This window comes from Emys orbicularis, chromosome 2 (assembly GCF_028017835.1).
Source record: "Emys orbicularis isolate rEmyOrb1 chromosome 2, rEmyOrb1.hap1, whole genome shotgun sequence".
Classification (NCBI taxonomy): Eukaryota; Metazoa; Chordata; order Testudines; family Emydidae; genus Emys; species Emys orbicularis.
In genome coordinates, this window is record NC_088684.1 from 38,506,037 (window position 1) to 38,531,685 (window position 25,649).

Here is a 25,649-nt window from a genome sequence, read left to right on the forward strand (position 1 = left end):
GTAGGGGATTGGGGCAGTTTCTCCCACGCCCCAGTGAGAGCACCTCGAACAGGTCAGCAGAAGGGAGCCCCTCTCCGACGGGAGGCGCCATTGTGGCAGGTCTGTGTGGGGGAAGGGAGAGTCGGTGCGCGGCCTCTCCCCGCCCTGCCGCCAGGGGAGCGGCGCAGACCCCGCAGGCGCTTGCTTACTCACACGCTGCAGTTGGAGGCAAAGGCGCGCGCCCGCGGCAAGGGGCTGTGGCGGAGCTAGGCGTGTCCCCCGCGGTGCTGCGCGCGCCGACGCCAGCGGCGGTTGGTGCGGCCCCCGCCCTGTGGGACGGAGGGGAAGGCGCGGGCGCAGGCGCTCGCTCCCTCGCGGTTGCCATGGCCCCGTTTGACGTCACGGGCAGTGTGGTGCCCGTGCGTTGCGGCGCAGTGATTGGCGGAGACCCCGTGTGCGGCGCTGGGAGAGAGGCTGCAGCGGAGAGAGCAGCAGGGCTAGAGAGGTACAGTCCGCGCCGGCTACCCGCCCAGAGACACTCGCGCCGCCGCCGCTTCCTCCTTACACAGGTAACGGGGCCCACGGCATAGTCAGCCCTGTGGGGCGCCCGCGAGGGGGGAAGGAGCTGGCGGGGTAGCGGCGCCCCCCCCCGGTCCTTCTGCAGGCAGTAGGGCGGCTCCCCGCGCCGGGCTCCGCGGGCAAGGCGCGGGGGAACTGGCCCCCAGGTAACTATTCCGCCGCTGCGGACGTGGCCGCCGCTGCACAGGTGAGGCCGGGTCCGCCCCCCCTGCCAGGTTGCTGCCTTGGAGAGGGGGAAGATGGAGCCGTTGGGGGAGGCGGGGGCAGCAGCGTGTGACCCGGGGCAGGGGGTCAGCGGGGGCTGCTCCTCTGGCCGGGCTCTGGCAGGTGAGGCTGCTGGGCGGTGGCTCGTCCCCGCCGTGTCGGACTGGGGAGGCAGCGGGGGGCGCAGCCCCTCCGGGTCCGGTGCGACCCTCCCCACCTGGGCGCGCGGGGCCCTGCCGGCAGGGGGGGCCGCCTGGCTGGGGCAGGGCGCGTAGCGTGTGGGGCGCAGGCGGCTCGCTGGTTGGGTGTGGTCTCCCGCCGGCAGCGCTGCGTCCGCCTGGCCGAGCGGGGTTCCTGGAGCGCTTGCTGCGGTGGCCCCGCCCCGGATCCCGGCGCGGAGGGAGCCGGGGTGTCGCTGGGGACCCCGGCTGCGGGGCGTGTAATGGGCGCTTTGCCCGGGCTCCCGAGTGGCCACGGCAACTCCTGTAGGGCGGTGACTGCGCTGGCGCCGCGGGGCGGGGTCCTCGCCCCCTCTCTCGCCCGTGTGGCGACGGCGCCGGGCTGCGGCTTTCCCTTCTGTCGTTCTGTGTCGGGGCGGGGGCGCGGCCGCTTCCTCCCCCCGGCGCTGGGCTGAGGTGAGCGGGGTTAGCGCGCACAGTGGGCTGGGCTCTGGCACGGATCCGCCATGACAAAGAGCCCAGCGGAGACGCTGCCTGTCTCGGAGCCGGGCGGATGCGGCGGCGGCCGCAGCGCGGGAGGGGCGGCGGGTGGAGTCTGGCCCGGTTGTCCCTCCTCGCCCACGCCGTGTCGATTTCATGTTGTAGCCGCCCCGCTCCCCACCGCCCAGCGGTCGGTGTAGCCGTGCCGGCTGCAAGCGCGCACCGCGGCCCTGCGCTGCGGAGAGCTCCTACAGCACCATTTTATGCTGTCAAGACGCGATCTAGTATACAGAGGAATTGATTGGCATTTTCCGACCATCGCTGTGCTTCGAAAGTAGCTTCTCTTCTGTTAAAGCGCAGCAGTGCTGTCGAGGATCCTGCCGTGCCAGTCTGCTGGCGTTGGCTAGCCAGTAACCGCAGTTTGATCAACTGGCTTTCAGATAATGTTTTACCCACTACTACCCTGTCTAATCTATGCTGGGTGGTAACATTGCTGTAGCTGCAACCATTCTATAAAATGGCTTCTTAACAGTGTTTGCAGTGTGGTCACGGCCTTTATCCACCCTAACAAATATTACATAGAAATGGAGTAACTGTTCTCTACCAGTGTTGGTTCAAACAGCTACTGAAACGTCCTTCACCCTTGAGATGACCTGAGCTCTGAATATCTAATTTTTTTTTTCATGGAGTTTAAATACAAATTCAATTCCCAGTAGTCTTATGTGAAATATACTTATATAAGCCAAACCACAACTGTTGGGGAGCAATGGGATGGCAATTGGAATAAGTAAAATATAAAAACACAATATGCTTGGGTAAAATGAGTTTTCACGTTTTAGTTTCATCAGTTAAGATACCAAGGAATCTTATAGCTACTGCATATTGCAGGGCTTGAAATAATTACCAGATATTTCATGAGTCTTTGGTTCATAATGAGTGTGGGGGTGGTGGACTCTGACCATTCTGACATGCAAAAGGCTATGTTTTAATCAAGTTAGATCAGTATATTGAAAGAGCTTGTTAAGATGCAGACCAAAAGGGCTACAATGCACCCAGCTAACACTTGCATCCCAATGAGGGTTTTCACTGCCCATCAAGCTATAACCAGCCAGGTGGAAGAGCAATGCCCAGGTGAGAAGCTCAGCCCCTCCTCTTCTAGGAGGGCTGCAAGTGTATGTGGATGTATGATTAGGGCCTAAGCTGTGATATCAACCTCTGGGTAGTAAGTATCTGAAAGTTTAAAAACTCCTGGCTGGTGCAGAGTTATTTTTCTTCATTCTAGAGCCTAAACTTCTTTAGGGAGTTGTGAGTTTTGTGCTACTACTTCAGTCTGAAGTTGTTTGGGTGTTTTTTTTAAATTTCTGTTTTTCATTTATTTTTTGGGCTGGTCCTCCTCTGAACTGTTTAATGGTCAGCCACTGATGCTGCTTCCAGTTTGTTCTCTAATCATCAGAATAATGAAACTGATAAACTTAATGATGATGATGATGCTTGGAAGTAGTCTGAAGAAAACTCTGAGCAGTGGAAGAGGCACTTGAATTGTCTACATACTTGGTTTCAGAGTAGCAGCCGTGTTAGTCTGTATCCGCAAAAATAACAGGAGTACTTGTGGCACCTTAGAGACTACATACTACATACTTGGGACAGCACAGAAATGGTGCACCTTCCAAGTGTGATTTGATCTCTGAAATAAAAGATTAGAAGTGCTAAATTAAAGGTTTGAATTTGTAGAAATGTCATGGCTTGAAGACTTTTAAGTCACTGGTTTTATAAATGTCCAAGCATTGAGAGCCTTAGTTGCATAACTGACAAGCTAGAATATTCTATATTTTAAAAAACTCACGTTCTACATATGAGGCTAATTTGCCCTTGATGAATATTGTTTGAATAATGCCTTCCTATTTTCCCTCTTCAGAAAAATCAGCATGGATAAAAATGAGCTGGTGCAAAAGGCCAAACTGGCTGAGCAGGCTGAGAGATATGATGACATGGCAGGCTGCATGAAGTCTGTGACTGAGCATGGAGCTGAGTTGTCCAATGAGGAGAGGAATCTTCTCTCTGTTGCTTACAAAAATGTCGTAGGAGCCCGTAGGTCATCTTGGAGAGTCGTCTCGAGTATTGAACAAAAGACGGAAGGTGCTGAGAAAAAACAGCAGATGGCCCGAGAATACAGAGAGAAAATTGAGACAGAGCTAAGAGACATCTGCAATGATGTGTTGGTGAGAGATAACTGTGTTTAATCTGTGTTTGCTTAATATTGCAGGGTGTAAATAGTTTTGGCCTTGTTAAACTACTATTTTTCAGTCCCTTGCTAAAAACTGAGGCATTCTATGCAAAGCATCCAAAATCTCCCCCACCACCATGTCTGAAAAACAAAATTAGATCATAGAATACCAGGGTTGGAAGGGACCTCAGGAAGTCATCTAGTCCAACCCCCTGCTCAAAGCAGGACCAATCCCCAGACAGATTTTTGCCCCGATCCCTAAATGGCCCCCTCAAGGATTGAACTCACAACCCTGGGTTTAACAGGCCAATGCTCAATAACTGAGTGACTTCTCTTCCTTAAATACGTAATTCCAAAACTGGTATTAAAGTCCTTGTTGGCATCAACTTTAACATTTTTGCAAACTTGTTGAAACTCTTTATTGTACATAGACTTTATATTCCATTGATTTCTTAATTATACATGTTTGTATATAAGCAAAAATATTGACACAATACTTATCTATGAATGAACCAATTAAGGGGCTTTGAACCTGGTTTCTTTCAAATAAATATTTTTTTTTCACATAACCCAGATTACTTTTGTATCTGGAATCTTCAGTATACTGTGCTGCTTGTATGAGGTTGTAATTCTCACTATGGAAATTGTGCCCCTCCCTGGGTAAGATGATGTAATGTTAGTTATGACTCAGCCATGCAGAAAACTGTCTGCACAAGGAGGCAGTAGCAAAGCTACTGATGCCCTCTTCAAGTTACAGCTTTTAGTGATTAAAAGGCTAGAACAAAGAAGATGGTCTCTAGGATTAGGCTACTTTTATGGCTTGCAGTTTAGAATAAGACTTGTTAATATGAGGGCTGAATGTTAAAGTTTCTAATTATGATGATTCAGGTGCCAAAAACACTTTTTGAAATATCTAGTTACCTAATTTTTCAAACTCTACAATAATACACACATACTGGTATACAATGAACTCATTGCTAGTGAGTCCTTTTGCATGTGTGCTGAGGTAGAAATCCTATTGCTGGTGATAACAGCTACAGTAAATCAAGGACTTCACTGAAATTTTGTGATATAAGAATTCAAGTTATACATGTATATGTTGTAAAATCAGCAAGATACATGCAGGTGTTGATTAAAATGGTGCGCACACTTTAGCTGAACCCTTATTTTAAACTTCTATTAAGGTCACTGACACCTTAAATCTTGTCTGGTGGATAGTCACTAGATGAAATGTGATGTGATCATCCCTTAGAATGAAGTGAAATGTATAGAATACAACTTCTCCAAAGGTATAGAAGAGAATATGGCAATTTCAGCATCATCCTGACTGTCTAGTTCTATTTAGGGTCTATCTTCCTTGGTGATTGGCACACTAAAAGTACCCATGCAGACAGGGCTTTAATGTGTCTTAACGTTAATATAAGGATAACTTTAAAGTGCCTATGGAACTGCCTAACTTAGACAGATATAACACTATTAAAACAACTTTCTCAATGTGAAGTTTGCTTCAATCTGATTAAGGACTAATACCCAGAGCTGCTAATTCCTAATTTTATTTCAGTAGGTCTCATATTGGTGGGAGAGAACAGGATTTTTTTAAAGGGACACTGCTTAGGCAGACTTAACACAAAACTCAGCCTTGTAAACTAGATTCATAAAGCTTTAAGGCCAACAGCTTCATAAAATATTTCTTAATTCTGCTGAAAGATTTATTGCAGACAGCAGTGTTTGCAATCAAACGCTGAAGTATTTTTTTTCTCAAGTCTGAAAACCAGATTCTGAAACAAGGATTGTTCCTGCTAAAAAATAAAGCAGGAAACTAAAATATTAAACTATTTCAACATGTTTTAATCTAAGGTATCTGTGTGGAAAAACAAGCACACAAAAAAAAGCCTGTCCTTATACTTCAGATTTCAGAAGAGACTTTAAATTGTTTGCTGTATTTGGTGATCAGAAATAGTAATTATCTGTTTAGATAATTACTACTCAGCATACTTAACTGACTTCAGCCAGCTAAAATCTTACTCATCTGGGTGTGGCCAGTCCAGTTATTCTTAATCAAAACTAAACCTGTTTGGACTAAGCTACCATCCAGAAGAAACAATGCCCTGGGCAGTGACCTTTTTTAAGAAAATTGCTCTTCTAAATGCTAGGTTTAAAAAAAAAAAAAAAGTTTGAATATTACTATATTATGTATCCAAGTGACTGGTTTTAAAAATGCTTTCAAAGGTGCAACCTAATTATCAAGGTTAAAATTTTAGGTAAAGAACTAACATTTATAACTAAACTCACTCTCGTTTCTTGACTGATAAGATGTCCCAGATAGACTCCTTAATTAAACTACTATATACCAAGAAGTTTCTGTACCAGATTCAATGACGTGAGATGGGCAAACGGTAAAATCCAGCCCACGTTCATTTTAGCCCATGTTACTAGGTGAGAGAATCAACTACAACAGCATATTTTAGCAGCATATTCTACATAGGGATCTGCATAATATTACTATCTGAGTGAAAATGAAAAGACTTACTTTAATTACAAGTTTTTGTAGTTGGACTCTATAGACTAGCCTACAACTATCTACATAGTAAACCTAACTTCAGAGAGAAATGAGACTGACCAGAGAGCATAGTTATTGACTCTGCTTTTATATAGACAACTGGATCTTAAGTGTGGGTAACAAAGTTCCATTTATACAGTTCATGGCCCTTACAAAGTTCCATGCAAAAACTACTCAGGCTCCCTATGCTTCCCTAACAAGCTCCATTTAAATGAATGTATTCACTTTTTTTTCGTACTCTACTTGGTCATTAAATAAATGACTTTTTTAAGCTGCTGCTCTCCCTCAGTATTTGCAGGGTCATTCAGGTAACACTGCAAGGTATGAAATATTGCACCACAATTCACAGTGGAAGTAATTGATGTCCTAATTGCTAAATTGATAGATTAGGAAAGCCGGGGGAGGAAGCCCTTTAGGCTAATGTATTTGTGACATTACCAGAATGTGGCAGTTGTTGGTTCTGCTGGAGCTTTATGATGCTACATTTGTAATTTGCTGGGAACATATAAAAGTGGTAGATGAAAATAAATAGCATGAACACAGTCTATTTGTTGGGGCACAGGATTGGGATTTGGGAGACCTGGGTTCTGTTCCCAGCTCTGCTGCTGACCTCCTGTGACCCTGGTATTACCAGTATTCCATTTAAACTGGAATTATTCTGAAATGGAAGTGTGGGAAAATGGTCAAGGAATACTTTCTAAAGGATTTGGTACTTCATAGTATGTGTACAGGCATTGTCAAAACACTTAACAGACGTAAGGCAATGCAGGGCTTCAGACAAGCATTGGCCTATGCCAATTGCTAGGTGCTCACTTAAAACGAGAGCAATAGCTGACAATTTACAATGGAAAGTAGTACTGGGGGACGCATACTTCATAGATTCTATAGGCCTAGCACACTGCACACACCAGGGGCTCCTTGAATTCCTCCGTTGCCCTCTTAAGATCCTTATGTGCCGCCTTCCCTGCTTTTCTGTTTTGGGGAGTCCCTGCAACTCTTCCATGCTTGGGTCTGTGCCCTCCATTCCCCCCTGCACCTCCCTCCCCGGGCTTTGTTTTCCCTTTCCCAATCCTTCTGCTGACTGCAGGTCGCTGTTTCCATGCCCCCTACCTCTTTTCCTCTTCTGGGTCCCTGATTTCCCTCATCACCACTCCCACCTCTGTTCCCTTGTGTATCCCTCCTTTCGTCCACTCACTAGAGTTTTCTCCCACAAAACCTCCCTGTAAGACTTTGTCTGGCCTCTCACGGAAATATCTTCTCCACACAGCAAGTTAAATTGCTGCCACTGATATGTGTAGGCAGTATCAGGAAGCCTGATTATTCTCTGAATCCAATGTCTGTGGTGTTTCGGTTTACATCAAAATCAGTAGAGTTGTCTTTTGATGCCTAGAACACTCCCTGAAATTTTGGAATTGATCGATGCGAGGTTCCAAAGTTATTTTTAAGATCGAAAAATGCAGTTGAGTTTAGGGCCTTGTTTTGCTCAGCCAAAAAATCCAGGAACAAGTGGTCTGTCCTTGAATGAGGTAATGAGGCCTTCTTCCTCAAACTGTGTCTGTAAAACAAGTGCTTCTTACTAATTTCAGGGTTAAATGTTTACAGTGGTACTTTTTCATGGAAGTGCATCTACTTACACTTGCTATAAGTACTCACTGTAACCTAAAGCTGGGTAGTAATGGAACCAAAGGAAGAGGGCAGAATTTAATCATCCACCTGTATTTTTTTTGGTATACAGTTCTCTGAAGTGCATATATAAAAAACCAAAATTTTATGTATTTGTGAAGGGGAGCATAAGTAGCTTCAGAACAGACCCAAGTGACTGCTTGTTCGCAAAAAGTGCTGCAGCAGGGATGTTTGTTGCCTTAGTTGTGGGGATTGTCCATTCTGAAACACTATTTCATATTCCATTGATAAAGGTATATAGGTGTCAGTGGTTAATATGCTATCACCTATTCATATTTACCACATTCCATCTGTACTTAATCATATTTGTGCATCATCTGTTAATGAGTAGCATTAGCAAAAGTAACATCCCCCACTTGGCTTTTCTAGGGAGTGAGTTGCCATTGAATGCTTTTGCAGATGGACATACATGACTATATTTTCACTTTGTATGTTATATGCCACTTTTAGTGTCCTACTTCCAGCCCATGGAGCCTACTAATTTTTAGGGAACACTGCCATAATTTTTCTGGTATGTAGACTGGTGGGCTGTAATGGTGTAATAACAGTGAAGCAGTTGGTTGAGTTCGGTGGATTTTTCAGCAGCTGCATTGCTTAACTCTTGTGATACAGTATAATTCACTATACTGTGAAAGATTTTAACAAACTTGTTGGAAAAGATATTCGGTACTTCCATGGAAGAGTACTATCACTGCATGTAATTCTATGGCCATTTAGCATCTTTTCTAAATGTAGAATTGATATTTAGTCTCCCTGTCAGTTCAGATTTTTTGTCCTGTATTCAAAACTTTTTGGAGTACACAGCAGGAGTTTAGCCAAAACTTGTATCAAGAACTTGATTTGAATTTTCAAAGGCATCTAAACAGTGTTATGTGCTCCAATTATTAAAATTCAGTGGGAGTTGAATGCCTAGTCCCCTTAGGCTCTCTTGAAAAATCTTAGTCATTAGCAGTTGTAATATATCTATTTTCCTGTTTTAGAACCATTAGTTTAGACTTATATGCTAAAGAATTCTAAAAATTCTAAATTCATGAATTAAATTGTTAATCTTTTGGGTTTACAAGTGATGCATTGGAGGTAACCAGTATATTCCAGAGAGATTACTAGCTATAGTTGTTCAATTTTTAGTTTTCCATTAAGGCTCTAAATGCAGTCTCCTCTTGATTTAACTGTCTACAGCCACTCTTTCCATTAGGCTTCAGTGTAGAGTTGTCAAGTATTGAATAGGAGGCAGGTGCAAACTCACTGAGTCTTCTGACTTCACACTGTTAATTTGTGAGAATTACTTCCTGGTTGTAGCTGCACCTATCTGAACTCTTTTCTCCATCACAAAGATGTAGGAACTTGCTGCGGGCTTGTCTACACTTACATTGTATAGTGCTCTAACTTGCTGGCTCAGGGGTGTGAAAAATCACCCGCATGAGCACAGCAAGTCTGAGTGCTTTAAAGTGCTAGTGTAGAGAGGCTCCGAGCGCTGGGAGCTAATGCCCTCATGGAGGTGGATTACCAGGAGTGCTGAGAGAGCTTTCTCCCAGCGCTCGCACACGATCACACTTCAAAGTGCTGCGCTTTGAAGTTTCCAGTGTAGACATACCCTAAAATAACAAGAATAGTTTTCCTTTAATTCTCTAACAAAAGGTTTCTAGTCAAACTATTAATCTGCTACTAACAGCTCCAATATCACAAAGTGGAACTGAAAGTCCATGTCAGTCATGGGTGGCTTTTAGTTTGAGATGGACTGCTAGCTACCCAGATCAATTTGGTGTAATATAAATCAGAATGACTACATTTGATTCTGTCTATTAATTCTTCTGCAAATGTATGAAACTTTGGTTCACTAACAGGGTAGCAAAGTGTCTGGATTCCAGCACAGTTAAGATACGTGGCTCATTCTTAATAATAAAGCTGTATGGACAAAGGAAAGGACAACTGTCAATATTGTGTGTTCTGGCCTTGATCTAGCTAGATGTGTTTGTTGCACCAATCACCATAGTGGCTAAGTGCAAGCAGGAACATTAAAAAAGCCAGTACAAGTTTCATGGAACAGTCAGTATTTGGAAGTGAGAACACATCTTTCTGATAGCCATTCGCTTTTCCCTCTTTAATTCCAACCTGACTTTAATGTCTAGCTTGAATAGCAAGAACTACACAGTGCTTGGTACTATATGAAGACATCCAAACAAATCTTTTCTTTAACTTTTGCAAGAACTTAAAAATGAACTTGCCAGTAACAAGTAGGAAACTGACAGCAGCAAAATAAAAATGACAAATATTTGGTCAGTTGCCTAATACTATGACTGACTGACTCTTTTTCCCTCTGACCCCCTGCCCATAGAAGATGGGAAGCATGCTTCTGCTGTTGCTTGTAGCTTTCCGTGGATTGTTGATGAAATTATTGTAATAAAGTTGCCTTACTAATAATCCTTTATTCCTTCCTCCAGGCCACACTACCTCTAGTAACCAGTTTTGATTAAGCTCAGATAAATTTCTATTTGAACAGCATATCTTAGGTGTGCCTCAGAACTAGATCCCTTTACTTGCCACACATGTTTATGTATCTGGCTTAGACTGAACCATATTAATTCATGGTTTTTACCATTGGTGAAACTCCCCTCCATGAGTAAGGCCTGATAAAACTGGTGTTTGCCTAACTTGTTATAATTACTAGTCTGAAAAGGTGGAAGTGTTTTACTCTACTAGTAAAGGACAGGGTAGCCTAAAGCTCTTGACAGAACTCTTGTAATCAAGAGCATGTGAAGAGGCTTCTCCCTAGAAGCTGCCTGTAGCAAGGGAATGCTAAGTACATAGTATCCATGTGATCCTCAAACTAGGAGAAAACTGACCTCGTAAAGATTCCTTTTTATTGGCAATAGTTTCAACTTTTGAGATAGCTTGATTAATAAAATCATTTAATGCTGCCACTGATTGGCATTTATCAAATTATACCAAGTGTGTAAATTGTTCTCTCTCTCTCCTGCTGCAGAGGGAGAAAGACAAATGTATGGGAAGAAGCCAGAAAACTTGTATTTTGTAAGTCATGGCTTTCGTACTCCACAGACATAACTGACATTTAATAGTTGCTGGAGGAACAGTCATAAAACTACAAATCCAGTGTATATTGCAGAAGAAAATATCTAAGTTTATCATAAAATCTGATCAAGATGAGACCCTGAAAAAGTAGATGTACAGTCCTAAAATGGGAGATCACTTGGACAGCTATGGTCCTGCACTGTTGGCATGTTCATAAGTTTAGATTTAATATAAAATTCCATTTGGAACACAGACTAGATCGAGATCTTTTCTCCTTGTGCTGTTTGTGCACTGAAAAATAACTCAACTTAGATTGTCTAACATATGTTCTTTCCCTACTTCATTGGTAGGGAGAAAAACCTCTTAAGCAGTGCATTTGAAACATCACATCTATAATGCTGTAAAATATAACTTGCACTAAGCTGCAAGGCAGTTAGTGGCACCCTTGCCTATTGTAGAATGCCTAGTTACTATTGCTTTCAAAGGAGTCCAGATTTCAGGCAGTTTAGATAATGTTGCACTTGATCTTCTGCATGGCCAGTTATTGATGTACACTGCCTACATGAAGGGAAAGCACTTATGTTGCAAAATGTACTTTTTTTTTAATAAATAACACTGGAAATTGGGGAAGCGTTTTACAGCTCTGAACTGTAATCTCTCAAAACTACATAAGTAAATTTAAATGAGACCAAAATGTGCTACATCTTATAAAAGATTTGATGGACTGTCACTGATTTGCAGCGTAGAAGGGCAAATGGAGAGCCAGTAATCACCCATCAACCGGACAACCTTATTTTTTCTATCTGTTGTGTTTCTTGCTCTTTTTCCTGTCTCTCTTTATATTCCTTTCTTACTCCAGTCCCTACTATTCTGTCTTAAAGAAACACGACACTTTTTTGTAATAGACGATATCTTGCATATGGAATTAATATGATAAGGGTCTACCATCAAGTGTAGTAGTTTTACTTGTATCCCTTTTTAGACTAAAAGCATTTTTGGGCAGGCACTCTTCCTGTTACAGTACCGCTCATAACAGGGCCCTGATCCTGATTGGGGCTTAAGTGCTACTGCAACTTAGATTATACTGAACTAATCTTGGCAGTTTCTACAAAATATAGCCAGATTTTAAGTACCAATGTTTGATGCTGTACAAGACACAGATCTGATTGCCTGCCTGCAGGAGTTTATAATACAGAATCAAATAAGACTCAGAAGGTGGTAATAGAGCACTTGTTTATATAAAGGAAAAGTGTGGTAATGTCTGTAGGCCTCATAGAAATGGGTTTTCAAGAGGGATTTAATTGAAGATGAGACCGCAGTGTCCTGGGATAGGGAGGTCCATTTCAGAAATAGGTTGCATAAAAGACAAGTCTGGTAAGACTTAATCAGTAAAATGCAGTAAATTATCCTCCAATACTTTTAATCCCTTTCATTCCCTAGCAAAATTAATTTTGAATATAACATTGTAAAATAAATGTTTGGTATTAATGTTAAAAAATGGCATCGATTTTGCTATAAACTAACATGACACTGATGTGAGTTCTTAAACTAGCTGTTTTATTTTATCAGTCCAACACATTTACAAATGCAGGCCTTCAAATTTTTGGTTCTAAAGTTTGATGTCTTTCCAACATAAGGTCTGAGTTTTATTTTAGTACTTCTAAGAAACCTTTCATAAAGTAAGGGTAAGTTCTTTCAGGGTGGATTTGATTTAAATCAAATTGATTTAAATCACTAGTCAGGAAGACTCGATTTAATCATGGATTTCTGCATAAAAGTGCGTTCTTGTTGGTTGTTATAACCTTAATACATCATCTTCACAACTCGGAGACAGATGTAGGTGTCATCTTTAGAAGGTACACCCTATACATTTTTAAAGTGATTTATTTTGAAAACTTTTCAGATTAGTTTTATAGCTATACCGAAAAATGAATGATTGTTTGGTTATTTAATTTACCAAAGGTAATTGAAGCAGATATTTATGAAGTCATTGGGAGGTAAACAATCTCCAATTTCTCTTTCATATGCTTTATCAAGCAATTTGCCTGCGATATCTGCTCTGTTGGGTGGACTGTATCCTGGTCTTAATGACTGAACCATGTTAATGAAGTGTGGGTTCTCAATCATACGAAAAGGCGAGTTCGTTGCATAAACAAACTGGGCAATTTTTTCATCAGTTACCTCTTTTTGTAATCTGCTGGCTCTTATCTATGGTTGTTTCTAGATTATGGAGATTTTTTTTCTTATTGCTACAGGTGATATATTGTGGCTATGTGACGTACATGATTTGACTGAGAAACTATAATTGGCAGATAACTCTGAAACTATAGAAAATGATGAGCTTGAAGGTGGATAGTCTTCAGAATCCTGTATGTTGAGGATGGATTCTCCTAAACAAAATAAGTCAATGCAGTTATTTAACTATTATTACCATATTGCTCATTTAGTATTACTCATTGCATTCACTGACACTCAGTATTATTTTAAAGGTGAAATTGTAAAAGGAAGATCTGTCTATTTCAGCTATTTATTTTTTATCACAACTGCATCTAAAATGATAGTACCATAGAGTAACAACTATATTTTTTGCTCAAACATGAGAATTCAAGAATAGTCTAGAAGGAAGACAGGCAGTCCTTAAGAAAGAAGTATGAAATAAAAAAGTTTACCAACCTGAAGATCCTGCATGTTCAGACATGTTCCTTTCATCATCATCATCATCATCATCATCATCATCATCAACGCAGCTTCCTCCTGAGAAGGAACACTTCTCATGATGTTGTTTCATTCGGGCAACTGGGCCTTGCATTTCTTTGTTGCACTGTTTGCATTTTGCACACATGCCTTTCTTACCCACAGGTAGAGGAACTTCATTAAAATATTCCCAAACAGGGTCTCTCTTATGGCCTGCTGCCACTATAGGTTTTCCCTTCTAGTGAGAGAAAGGTATGATAGATCTCAAATCAATGAAGGGTACACTCAGAAAGACCTCAAGACTTCTGGAATATGCTGCTCAAACAGTTTCACTTTTGTTTCCACTGCCTGTCCCTCCTGTCTCACATTTATCTCCAGACTTCTTCTCCTTGTCCAGATCTATTCCGCCCCCAACAATCTTCTATTCATTGAACTTTTTGAAACTTTGCACTTATAGACAGAGGTAAGGGATTGACTCTGAGAACACAAATTTGCAAGGGGACAATAGGGTTGAGGTCTGTTGTTTCTCACCTCTATATATTATTAATTTATTTATTTTAGAACATTTTTGCAGTTAACAAGCATGTTCTCTGGAAACACAAATCCACAGTTTGAGAACTGCAAAACTAAGCATCTCTGATGGTATCTTCTAGACTGAGCACTGAGTCCCATTGGGTAGATAGAAAGATTAACCTAAATAATCTATAGAGAAGCTCCTGGAACCTCATAGATTGGGTCCCTAATCCATGAACTATTGGAACGCATTTATAAAACTTTTCTTAAACATTACATGAATATATTTTCTCATAGTATAGAATTAGAATTTATAATCCCTATTCCATGATGAGATATCTTTGAGCTATAATGTTTCTTAATTAAAACTATCTTTAGATCAGATTTTTTTTGATAAAATGCTTTGTGGTAAAAAACCTATTTTAAAAAAAACCCTTTTCTTTTTTTTTAAATCATTGATTTTTATCCACTGTGAGTTCTTACGTATTCTTTCTCTTAAATTAGATATACTGCTGTTAATGAGCAGCTGATATCTTTGGGGCAAGTGAGCCCGCTCCTAATGACCTGCCCTTGTTTGTCAGAAGGGAAATACTTTTAAATAGAACACTGTATTGCAGAAACCTTTCTCAGGTACAATATTAATTATTCAGAATCCCCAGATGGCAACATTCACTTTTACTGAAAGCTTCATCAACAATTTCATCGGTGTACACACTCAGAACTAGAAGCAGCTGGCCTAAGTAGGACATTGGTTTAACATCATCCGTTGAATTAAGTAACCTGTTCCTACCAGGTTAGTTTCACCAAAAGATGTGACTGAACACACTTTTCTAGCAAGGTAGTTCAGGCACCAGATGCCAGCAAAAAACTATTTTAATCTCCATGGATTGCGTTCCAGTCTTCAGTTAAAGTCCAGACCACAACTTCCTAACTCCAGTAGGTACACTGCCTACATGAAGGAAAAGCACTTATGTTGCAAAATGTAAGGTGTTTTTTATTTAGTTAGTTATTTAAAAAGAACAGTAAGCATCTCTGGGATAAACTTCATTTTGCTGGACCACAGGAACAAATGCGTTAAATGACTGTAGTCCCTCAGGGGAAAGAACATATCTGCTACATTTGTAAACCACCATGTAAACTTACAATGTGTAGATGTTTTAGTAGTGCAAACTGAATGTGTATATTTGTCTTGATCTTCTAACTAGCTGGTGGTTTCTCAGCAGCTGGAATAGTGGAAAAATAAATCTCTTGCTTTGGTCACTTCTCAGAGTGGAACAATAAATATCTTTAAGATCACTAGTTCCAATCTAGCCTAAGCTAATAGGCAAAAAAGATGCAGTGACGGCGTGCCACTGCAGATTACTGGACATAACTCTTAACTATAATAAGTGTTCTTGGCTGTTTCATCATAAGCCTAGAAGTAGATCAGGACTGTTTCATCATAAGCCTAGAAGTAGATCAGGACTGCGATTCACTGGCAGATTAGTGAAGCTTGTGCTGAAGCTGTCTATATTGTATCTTTTTTTAATCTCTGTCTTAAATTTCTCTGTGTGGGGGGGAGGAGGGGGGGGTAATGAAACTACCTGGGGTTGGGATAGAAATGTGCCAAGTTTCCTCTTTAAGTGCTGGTCCCTATGTGTATTCCACATGTGAGGTACCCACACGTACCATGTGCCCAAGTCTGAAGATTTTAGCAAGCAGTGTCCATTGACCCCACATGCATAGTAGATCTCCTTGCGCTTCTAAGTACGGGCATAAGAGGCAGTGTGGGTCAATGCCCGCTCGGTTCCTTCTTACCATCCCATGGCCTGACTGGGAATCCAGCGTCCTCCTGCTCCAGCCTTTCAGAAAATCCTGTAAATAAGATTTTAAAGAGTTATTTTAGCGTAGTATAGTTAGTTTTTAGTATAGCTTGTGTAGTTTGTTTCCCCAGACTGGGTATGGTCCCTGACCATGGGGAGGCAATATCCAGAGTCCTGGGCTTCAAAAACTGTCTCCTGCCCTGTGTTCTTCTCCATCAGGGACGAACATCAATGCTGCCTCTGCTGTCTGATGCATATTTTGACAAAGTGCAGCATTTGTTGCTTGTTTCCACTGAGAACTCTCAAAGTCCATTAGCTAAGCCTTAGAAAACACTTAGTGGAGAAGGCCATGAGGCATGTCTCCGATTTGGACCAGGCAGGACTCTCTCTTCTCTCCTCCCCCCCCCCCCCCCCCCCCCCCAATACATTGGCCTCACCAAACAAGCAGTGCCCCTCCGAGCACATGCTTAAGAGTGGAGCCCTCAGTTTCTAAGCATAAAGACTTCTTTCTCCAGGGATTCCCATGAGAGCAAGGGACACTTTCATGGGCACAAGGACAAACCCTGTTGAAGACCATCCATAAGAGAAGTGCTCCTTCCCTGAGCCCACTAAGGTCGGGTGACCCCTTACTCGCAGACCCTAAGGAACTGATTCCGCAAAAAAACCCTGAGACTGAAAGAAGAAGGTGGTACTAAAATGTAAGGACCGTCATCCACTGGTCCTGTCAATGAGCGTGGCTCCAGAATCTGCAGTACCAACTCATCCGCCCAAAGAACACACCACGTTTAAAGATGGTGGTCAGCACTGACGGTACAGGAGCAAGACCCACGCACACTGGAGAGCAGAGAGATCTATGTCGTACTGGAGAATATCTTACTCCCCCTATTTGCAGTCTCCCCTCTTCTCTGGCGCAGCCCTCCTGAAGGACATTACTAAACCAGAAGATACTACTTTGGTATCCAGGAACTGTCTCAGAACCATCAGGCAGGATTGCCCTGGTACCAACAGCTCCACCATTCCAACAGGAGCGATTCTCTCCCCCCCCCCCCCCCCCCCCCGGATTCAGAATGAATCTGATGGGCTGGTCCTGCCTTCATCCCCACAGAGAGAGCCAAACCCAGACAGTGATCCAGGATAACAGTCACTACTCTTATGTACACAACCTCCCTAGGGACCAGTGGTTTCCCATTCCATGCCCCTCCCCCCCAACGGTTGGTCCCTCTTTTTGGCCTTATTGGGGGCTGTGGGATCCCTATAGCAGATGTCCAGGACCCACCCAGGAGTCTTTCTGCTCTTCTTCCGACCAGTCAACAACCAGTTCCATCGGTGTATGAGGAAGAGGGGGGGTGTTGAACTGGAACTGCAGGTACTGACGAGTTCCGACTGGAATCTCTGTCTCTTCTCCAGATGAGGCAGTTTCTTCTTCTTCCCCATCCCCACCAGTAGACCATAAGCAATACCAGGACTTATTACGAAGAGTGGCTGACAATCTCCAGATATCTCTGGAGGAAGTCCAAGACCCACACCACCAACTGTTAGACATTCTGCAGCCTCAGGCCCCGAGTAAGTTAATGAGACCATATTGGAACTGATGAGATTGGTCTGGCCTACCTCAGCCTCCTGTGCTCCCAGACCTAAGAGGCACTAGTTTGTCCCGGCAAGGGGGAGCTGAATTTCCCAACTACCTGTTGGTGCAGGCTGCCACAGAATGAAATAGGTCACAGTACCTAAGGACCCCACTCCATCAGACATGGGTTCCAAGAGATGACCTCCTGGGCTGAAAGGTCTTCACTGCGGACTTGCAATTCTGCATTGCCAATTACCAGACCCTGTTAGTCAAGTATGACCTTAATAACTATTCTAGAATGGAAGCCTTTCTGGGCAAACTTTCCTCTTAGGAAAGAACCCAGTTCCTCTTTTAGAGGAGGGCAGACTGGTGGCAAAAACGGCCCTTCAGGATGCAATTAATGCAGCAGATACAGCATTCAGAGGTTTAGCTACTGGTATTGTTATGAGGAGGGATTTGTGGTTGCAATCCTCAGGCTTCCCCAGGGAGGTGCAAAATACCATCCAAGACCTTCCCTTTAACAAGGAGATGACTCCCTCCACTCATTAAAGGACTCTCACGGTCTACCCTTTACTCCCTGGGGATCTATCCACCAGGTCCAGGAGGAAACAGCAAAGGCAAAACTATAAACCACCACCACCACCTCCTCATGCACTCTACTACCAGTGTCCTGCCGAACCTCCCCGCAAGTGACAGCAGACACAGAAGTCCCACTTTTTTTCATCTGCCTCTACCACTGCGACCACAACCCATTCCCAGCCCACTGCTGGGACATTCAACATTCTGGAGCTGTGGGCGGTTCACCTTGCATGTAAGACCTTCCTCCCACTCATTCGCTTCCTTCACATCCAAATGATGTAGAACTATATCACCACCACCGTCTACATCAGTGGTTATCAAACTTTTGTATTGGTGACCCCTTTCACACAGCAAGCATCTGAGTGTGATATCCTCCGCCTTCTAAACTAAAAACACTTATTTTTATATTTAACACACTTATAAATGCTGGAGGTGAAGTGGGGCTTGGGGATTAAGGCTGACAGCTCGCAACCCCACCTCCATTATAACCTCACGACCCCCAGTTTGAGAACCCCTGGTCTACATAACAAACAGGGAGGTGCGAGATTGCTCCTGCTTTGTTTGGAGACAGTCAGACTTTTTGGAACTGGTCCATCAGGCACAGCACCACTATCCAGGTGGCATACCTCCCAGGAGTTCACATTGAGGCTTTAGCAGAAAACCTCAGTAGGCACTTCTCAGCGGGCCATGAGTTGGAAATCCATGACTGCATTCTGTCAGACATTCACCCTCCTCTAGGAGACCTCTCTGTGTCTCAAATGAACAAAAATCTTTCTCTTTGTTCCAGAGGAGCCATAATCCATGACTCCAATGGCGACACTGTCCTGCTAGCATGGAAAAGCAGTCTCTGATATGCCTTTCATCCCATCCCCCTACTTCACAACATCTCTTTTAAAGCACCCGTGGAAGAGGCCAATGTCATTCTTCTAGCACTCTACTGGCTAGGACACTTCTGGTTCCAAGAGCTGTCAATGTCAGCCCATCCTCCAATCAAAATCTAGACCTTCCCAGAACTCTTTAACCCTGACCTTGCCCTGAGTCAACACCCCAATCCAGACTCTTCATCTCACGACCTGATGTTTGGATTGGTGTCGGAAATAGAGCACTCTAGTTAGTCCCCTATCAGGCGATGCGATACCCAGAATAAAAAAAGAATCAATCAATACCAGTTTGGCTAAATGGAAACACTTCTTCGCCTGGATGCAACAGAATCAATCTCACCCAGTCTCGCCAAGCATCCCTATAGTTTTAGATTAGCTCCTGTCTCTTTAAAAACAAAAACAAAAAAACAACCTCCTGATTTCTCAATCAGCTCATTACAAGTCCATGTACCAGCCATTAGTGCCTTCCTCCCTCCAGTAGACAGGTGCTCTGTCTTTATTTACCCAACTACAATACGGTTCATGAAGGACCTCATCAAGGCCTTTATATCAGTCATTAAACCAACACCAACCGCTATGGGATCATAACCTTGTGCTGTCAAAACTTCTGGTCCTTCGTTTGAACCTGTAGCAACATGTTCCATGTCCCACCTACCCATGAAACTGGAGTTTCTAGTGGCCATCACTTTGGCCAGGAGGGTCAATGAACTTGGAGCCCTCATGGCAAACTGCCCTTCATTATATTTCCCAAGGACAACCTATCCCTTTGCCTTCACCCTACACTTCTACCCAAGGTCGTTTCTGAATTCCACCTTAACCAGTGTATTCGCTTGTTTGTTCTTTTTCCAAAATCCCACCCTTCATCTGAGACTTCATTCCCTCAGTGTCAGGCAAGCACTGGTCTTTTACCTGCAAAGAACCAAGCCTATCAGGCAGTCTCTGACTCATTGCAATAGTAGAGAGGTCCTGTGGTCAAGCTATAGCCTCTTAGAGGATTTCTAAGTGGGTTTCTGGCTGCATTATCGAATGCTACAAACTGGCTCATCTCCATGGCAGTATAATGGCCCATTCCACAAGAGCACAGGCTGCCATGGTAGCATCCCTACAGGAGGTCCCAATGCAGGACATACACAGAGCAGCCACCTGGAGTTCCAAACGCACGTTTGGTAGGCATTATGCTCAAGTCCAGGCCTCTGCTGTGGATGCAGCAGTGGGATCTGCAGTACTGCATGCATTTTTATTGACCGCTTCCTCACACCTATCTTCAGTCTGAGTACTGCTTGTCAGTCACCCATATGTGAAGTATGCATAGGGACCTGTGCTCAAAGAAGAAATAGAGGTTACTTACTGTGATTGGGAGTTCTTAAAGATGTGTGGTCCCTATCTGTATTCCACTACCTGCCTTCCATCTCCTATGCTTCAGACCTGGTTTAGATTTGCCGTGAGAGGAGGAACTGAGGAGTTGTCGACCTGCACTGTCTCATACCCTCGGGAGCACAAAGAGATCTATTGCGCAATGGACACTGCTTGCTAAAATCTCCAGACTCTGGCGCATGTTGCACATGCATACCCCACGTGTGGAATACATGTAGGGGCCTCACATCTCAAAGAACTTATCTAAATAGTCCTTGCTTGTAGTTAGGATCATATCATTTCAAAGATGCAGCAGAAACAAAACCCAGTCATATGAGAAATTGGAAAGATTAGGTTGTTTCCTTGGAGACTGATAAGGACCATGTTAGAGGTCTACAGAATCAACAGCAGTGGAGCACCTGATTCTCTTCTCATAATAAAAGAACAAGGGAACATCAATGAATTGAAGTGCAACACGTTTAAAACAGATGGAAGGAAGTAATATCTGGGCTTAAACGTGGAACTCACTGCTCCAAGATATTGAAGCCAAAGGATTTAAAGCATTAGCTGCTTACCCAGAATAAGATCCATGGTTACATTATTTAGCTAGGATAACTTATAAGGGATAAACCTCCTTGCTTCAGTACGTGCTCACCCATTAGCTGCCAGTGGTTGGGGAGCAATGCATAACTCCCATGTTCAGGGTGTGTTGAGGGAATTATTACATCTTCTGAGGCATTTTATAATGGCCACTGTCCTGAACCAGAACTAAAGAATTTTCATGCCAGAGTATTGTATCCCTTTTAGATAAACTGTGTGTTCAGTGGGCTGATGAGGTGTAATCTTGTACTTCTACCTAGCTCAGCCTTGAAAAAGGAATTCCATTTATCTAAAGATACTCATCATGGACAAACAATATTTTGTATCATCGTAAGAGTGTATGAGTAGATCTTGAGCCTGGGATGGTAAACTTTCATGAGTCTTGCAGTGCTAACCTAAAGAATGGTGCAATATCTTCTATTCTCTGCCTGCCTTTCATAAAACTCCTGGCTGCTAGACAAACTCTTTGCTGTGTCCTAAGAATAGCACTTTTAATTACAGAAGTATTTTGTGGCCACAAGCTGAGATTCTGAAGGGACGGTAGTTCACAATGTTGAGCGATTAACATTGAGGCAATAAACAGAGAAAAACCTAGGCAAAAGGCATTGGTTTTGCAACTTGAATATTTATTAAACTGCTGTAACAGCCTTTCTTCATTGGGCAGATTGTTGTATATGTTGTCAGTGAGCTGGCTCTTCTATCAGATGCTTGAATTGCAAATTTCGTCATTGGCATTTCTGATAATCCTGGCAGAGCCTCTCCAGGCCTGTCCATTATCAGAGCCTCATTAGTAGATTGGACAAGGTCTACTTCGTGGTCATAAAATGGTGGCATAGATCAACTGGCAAGAAACTCAAAGCTTAATCATTTTTTAAAAAGCTTTGGATATCATATCTGTCCTGAGTCCTCTTGCAACTTCTTTTTTACCAACACTTAACTTAAAATTCTCTCCCTTTGTTGCTGTGAAAGACCCACAGAAACAGGATACACTTACTATACAGACTACACCTCTACCCCGATATAACGCTGTCCTCGGGAGCCAAAAAATCTTACCGCGTTATAGGTGAAACCGCGTTATATCGAACTTGCTTTGATCTGCCGGAGCGCTGCTTTACCGCGTTATATCCGAATTCGTGTTATATCGGGTAGAGGTGTATAAATAGTGAAGCTTCCTAGACATTTGATAACACTGAAAGATTACTAAAATGGAGAATAGTTTGTCTAACCATAAATGTAACTTATAACATACTGATCATTTTCTAAAAAATGTTTGTGGTCTTTAATGTACTTGTCATGAGCAAAGCCTTTCTTGAAGTATATTGGGCAGTACTTTGCCCATCCTACTTGATGTTAAGAAAGGCACTCAACCTCACCATTAGAGACATGGACAGACTTTTTAACCTTATGCTGTTCCAGAGCGCTGGTAGCTAAATAACTTTTCTCTTTAGCATAAGATTCTTTTAAAAAGATAGTTTGAACAATATCCTCTCTTACTTGGGTAACTTTTTCATGATATAGGATTTTCATTTTCCGAGCAGCTGGCTGCGCTGCTAACATCTCAGCTGTAGAAGAGGCTTTCTTAATTAGTAGTACTTTCTACCACCAGTGCAAATATGTCCCTTCATTTGTCAGCCAGCAAACAAAACTATTAAGCAATGGGTATTTTTATAGATTTAGAATTTCACCTAGAGCTGTGGCAGTGGGGAGTTGTTAATAAAGGGATATGAATCCTACTGGTTGCCAACTGCCAGACTTCATAAGAGAAGCTAGTTATTCTTCTGCATAGCTGGAACCATGTTACAGAAAACTTCTGGGGGTAATTCCTATTTCTTGACATTTGTAACTGAGAATGTGTAGATATGGCTTATCTGAGGGTGGGGACTCGTGCCAAAGGGTTATGTGCATACTAACTAATCTGGTAGACATTCTTTTCAGGGCTATAATTAAGAATGAGTGGACTGGCTATTTTTTTAGTTCTTGGAATACCTGGAATCACCACTGAATTTAATGAAAGCTGCAAATTCTTGGCACTTGTGAAAAGCAGGTCATAAGACTAAAATTTTGAAGGGTGCCTGGTTAGAACAAAGATTAGGGTGTTCTCCCTCACTGTGACACTAACTTGCTTTTGGCTCAGATCTCTGCCCAAGGATTGGCTCTGCTGCGACCATTCATGCCAGAGCCAAGAACCCACTAATCAGTTATCTCATGTCTTGTTATGCATCTGTAGGAGTTGATACCTACTTCACAGGAGTTAAGATGCTGTGCGAATCACTAATCTTATGAAAGATGCTAGAAGTATGCAGTACTAAAACTACACTAGTGGGCTTTCTCTAACCTTGTTAAAGTATAGACAATAGACGTTTCTTCTGGTCTGAGTCTTGCTTCCACCCAGCATCCTGGCTATTCCCATCTACTGGGGGATGGAGAGACATTTGGCTTAAAGTAGTTTTTCATCTTGAATTTGGGTGGAGTTGGTCTTCAAGTCGTATTAAATTTCATGACTCATGAAAATTAACAGCGACCTTTTTAAGAGTATTGCTACATCCTTTAATTGGTTCACTCCTCCCATATCACTTTACTCAATGACACGCATGGTTTTTCCTGCTACTTCACGTGCTGTTTGCCAAATCTGGTACCACATAAGAATTCAGTACTAGTGTGTTCTGAATATGGGGATAATGCCCCTCCCAAGAAGGAAACATGCATGTTGCTTCTGCTCCAACTAATCTCCTAGCTCAGTCATGTAGTAGTAAGTGCTGCAAAACTGTCCATAGTTCCGGAGTCTTGAACACCCCCCCCCCCCCCCCCCAATTCTATCATGAGTTTGAAAGGATAATCTAAGAACAGTGTGAGATAAAGTTGAAATGTTAGTTCTTTTTGTAGAAGTTAGGTAGCAGAAAAGTTACCATTAATGAATAGTCTCTTGTCAAACTTTAACATTACGTACCCCAGATATCTTTAAATTATAACATGTGTAACTGCCTCTAAAATCTCACTCAACTTTAGACGCATGCTGTGCCCAACTTTTTTTCAACTTGGGTGTTAAACACCTAAAGAAGTGGCCTCCACTTTTGGAAGAAAACTGAGTCATTTATGTAGGTGCCTAACTTTAAGCACCCAATTTGGGGGAGGAAACTTGACTACAATGCTAAATCTGAAATGTCCTGAAAAGTCAAAAGAGACAAGTACTAGAGATGACTAATTTGTCTTTGCTTTTCCACCATAATAAAACTGGCTACATGACTACACTTCAGCTAAAAACATGCTACAGTGTTTTATTAACATAATTATAAACAGGCACCATTAAATGATGTAAGATATAGAATACTGCTAGGATAATAATGGCACAGTGTAACACACAGTTAATACTACTGGGTACAAAAGTGTCAAGGTGAATAGTTGCATTGAGCCACGTACTGTAGTGTTTTTAAATAGTGCTTCTATTCCACTACTGATCAAAATCTAATTTACTCTAAACTTGGGGGTTTTAGTAGTGATGTCTGGAACAACATTTGAGAACCAATGTTTGTAACATTGTTTCTATCTTTCTGTTAAAATTTTAGGCTGTGTATGCAGACATACTATCCTCAGTTTAAGACTCCATTATTAGAATAATTTACAACTAGCTAAATGGAATTATATTCAGATTGAAGTAGAGAGGTTATAAAACCAAGGATTAACTAGAATTTTTTTGTAATCACTGTCTTATGTGAAGTAAAAATACATTGCTCCTCTTCAAGGTACTGTTACTCATTCCTCCCCAGATAACCCATTTTAAATCAGAGTTAAGGAAGAATATGCTAGAACAATAGTCAAGAATTAAGTATGGCATGTTACACAAATAGGTTTTAGGTACTCTGCAATAAGTGACTTCAAACAAATGTAAAATTGTTTTGTAGCCTGGGAGATAGATGCCACATTGTTGCTATGTAAGCGCTAATACTACCGTAGCTGAAGAAAAATTTCCCAGTTTGCCTATGAAACTCCACTTTAATGGAAGAATAAGCATTACAGTTACCCTACATTTCAGTTATTTAGGTGTTTTGTACTGTTGAACATTCTGTACCTAAAACAATTCCTTCTGTAGATCGCAACATGGCATATTCAGCAAAGAAGTGGATAAAAGCTAGGCAGACTAAAGCTTATCAGAGCCAAGTTTTCTTGACTTTTTGAAAAACCTGCAATATAACTAATTTGATGGATCTACAATACTATTGAAAGGTATGGTTGTGTAAAACAGAGTACTCTTTGTTTTGATTTTAGTCTCTGTTGGAAAAGTTCTTGATTCCTAACGCTTCTCAAGCAGAAAGTAAAGTTTTCTATTTGAAAATGAAAGGAGACTACTACCGTTACTTGGCTGAGGTTGCTGCTGGGGATGACAAGAAAGGTACAGTATGTCAGCTTCTTGTTAATTTTGTCAAAAAATGGGCTTGCTTTAAATGGGATAGTGCTCTTACTTTGTTTCTGGGAGATGATTAATGTTAAATAGAATTAAAAGGTGGTTTAGCTCTGTGGTTCTAGAAATTCCCTGTTTATTAGCTAAATGTGGTAGGTCAGTAGCTCTCAAACAAGAGTCACCAGGGATTCTACCTTACAAGTGTGCTTTGCAGATCCCCACTGTAGCAAACGTGTGGTTGGTCATGAAACACTCCTTAAGTAGTCAACCATTATGCTTGTATATGTGTGTATCCCTAGTTTCAGAATTGAGATAAGAGTTCCCTTTGTCCCAGCCATCGCTGTTC

General features: G+C 42.3%; 1 protein-coding gene across 2 annotated transcripts in view; it reads left to right on the forward strand.

The window, feature by feature from the left end:
* Window positions 1–425: 425 nt before the first annotated feature.
* The window catches only part of YWHAZ (tyrosine 3-monooxygenase/tryptophan 5-monooxygenase activation protein zeta), a 31,682-nt gene continuing 6,458 nt past the window's right edge, over window positions 426–25,649 (forward strand). The window contains exons 1-3 of one of the 2 annotated variants that reach the window (XM_065397889.1): window positions 426–548; window positions 3,337–3,640; window positions 25,171–25,294. In XM_065397889.1, coding sequence (XP_065253961.1) covers window positions 3,347–3,640; window positions 25,171–25,294 — 418 coding nt within the window. In that variant the 5' untranslated portion in view covers window positions 426–548; window positions 3,337–3,346. Of the gene's footprint in view, window positions 549–1,293; window positions 1,398–3,336; window positions 3,641–25,170; window positions 25,295–25,649 lie in introns of those variants that run through there. The other variant, XM_065397890.1, reaches the window with a different exon arrangement.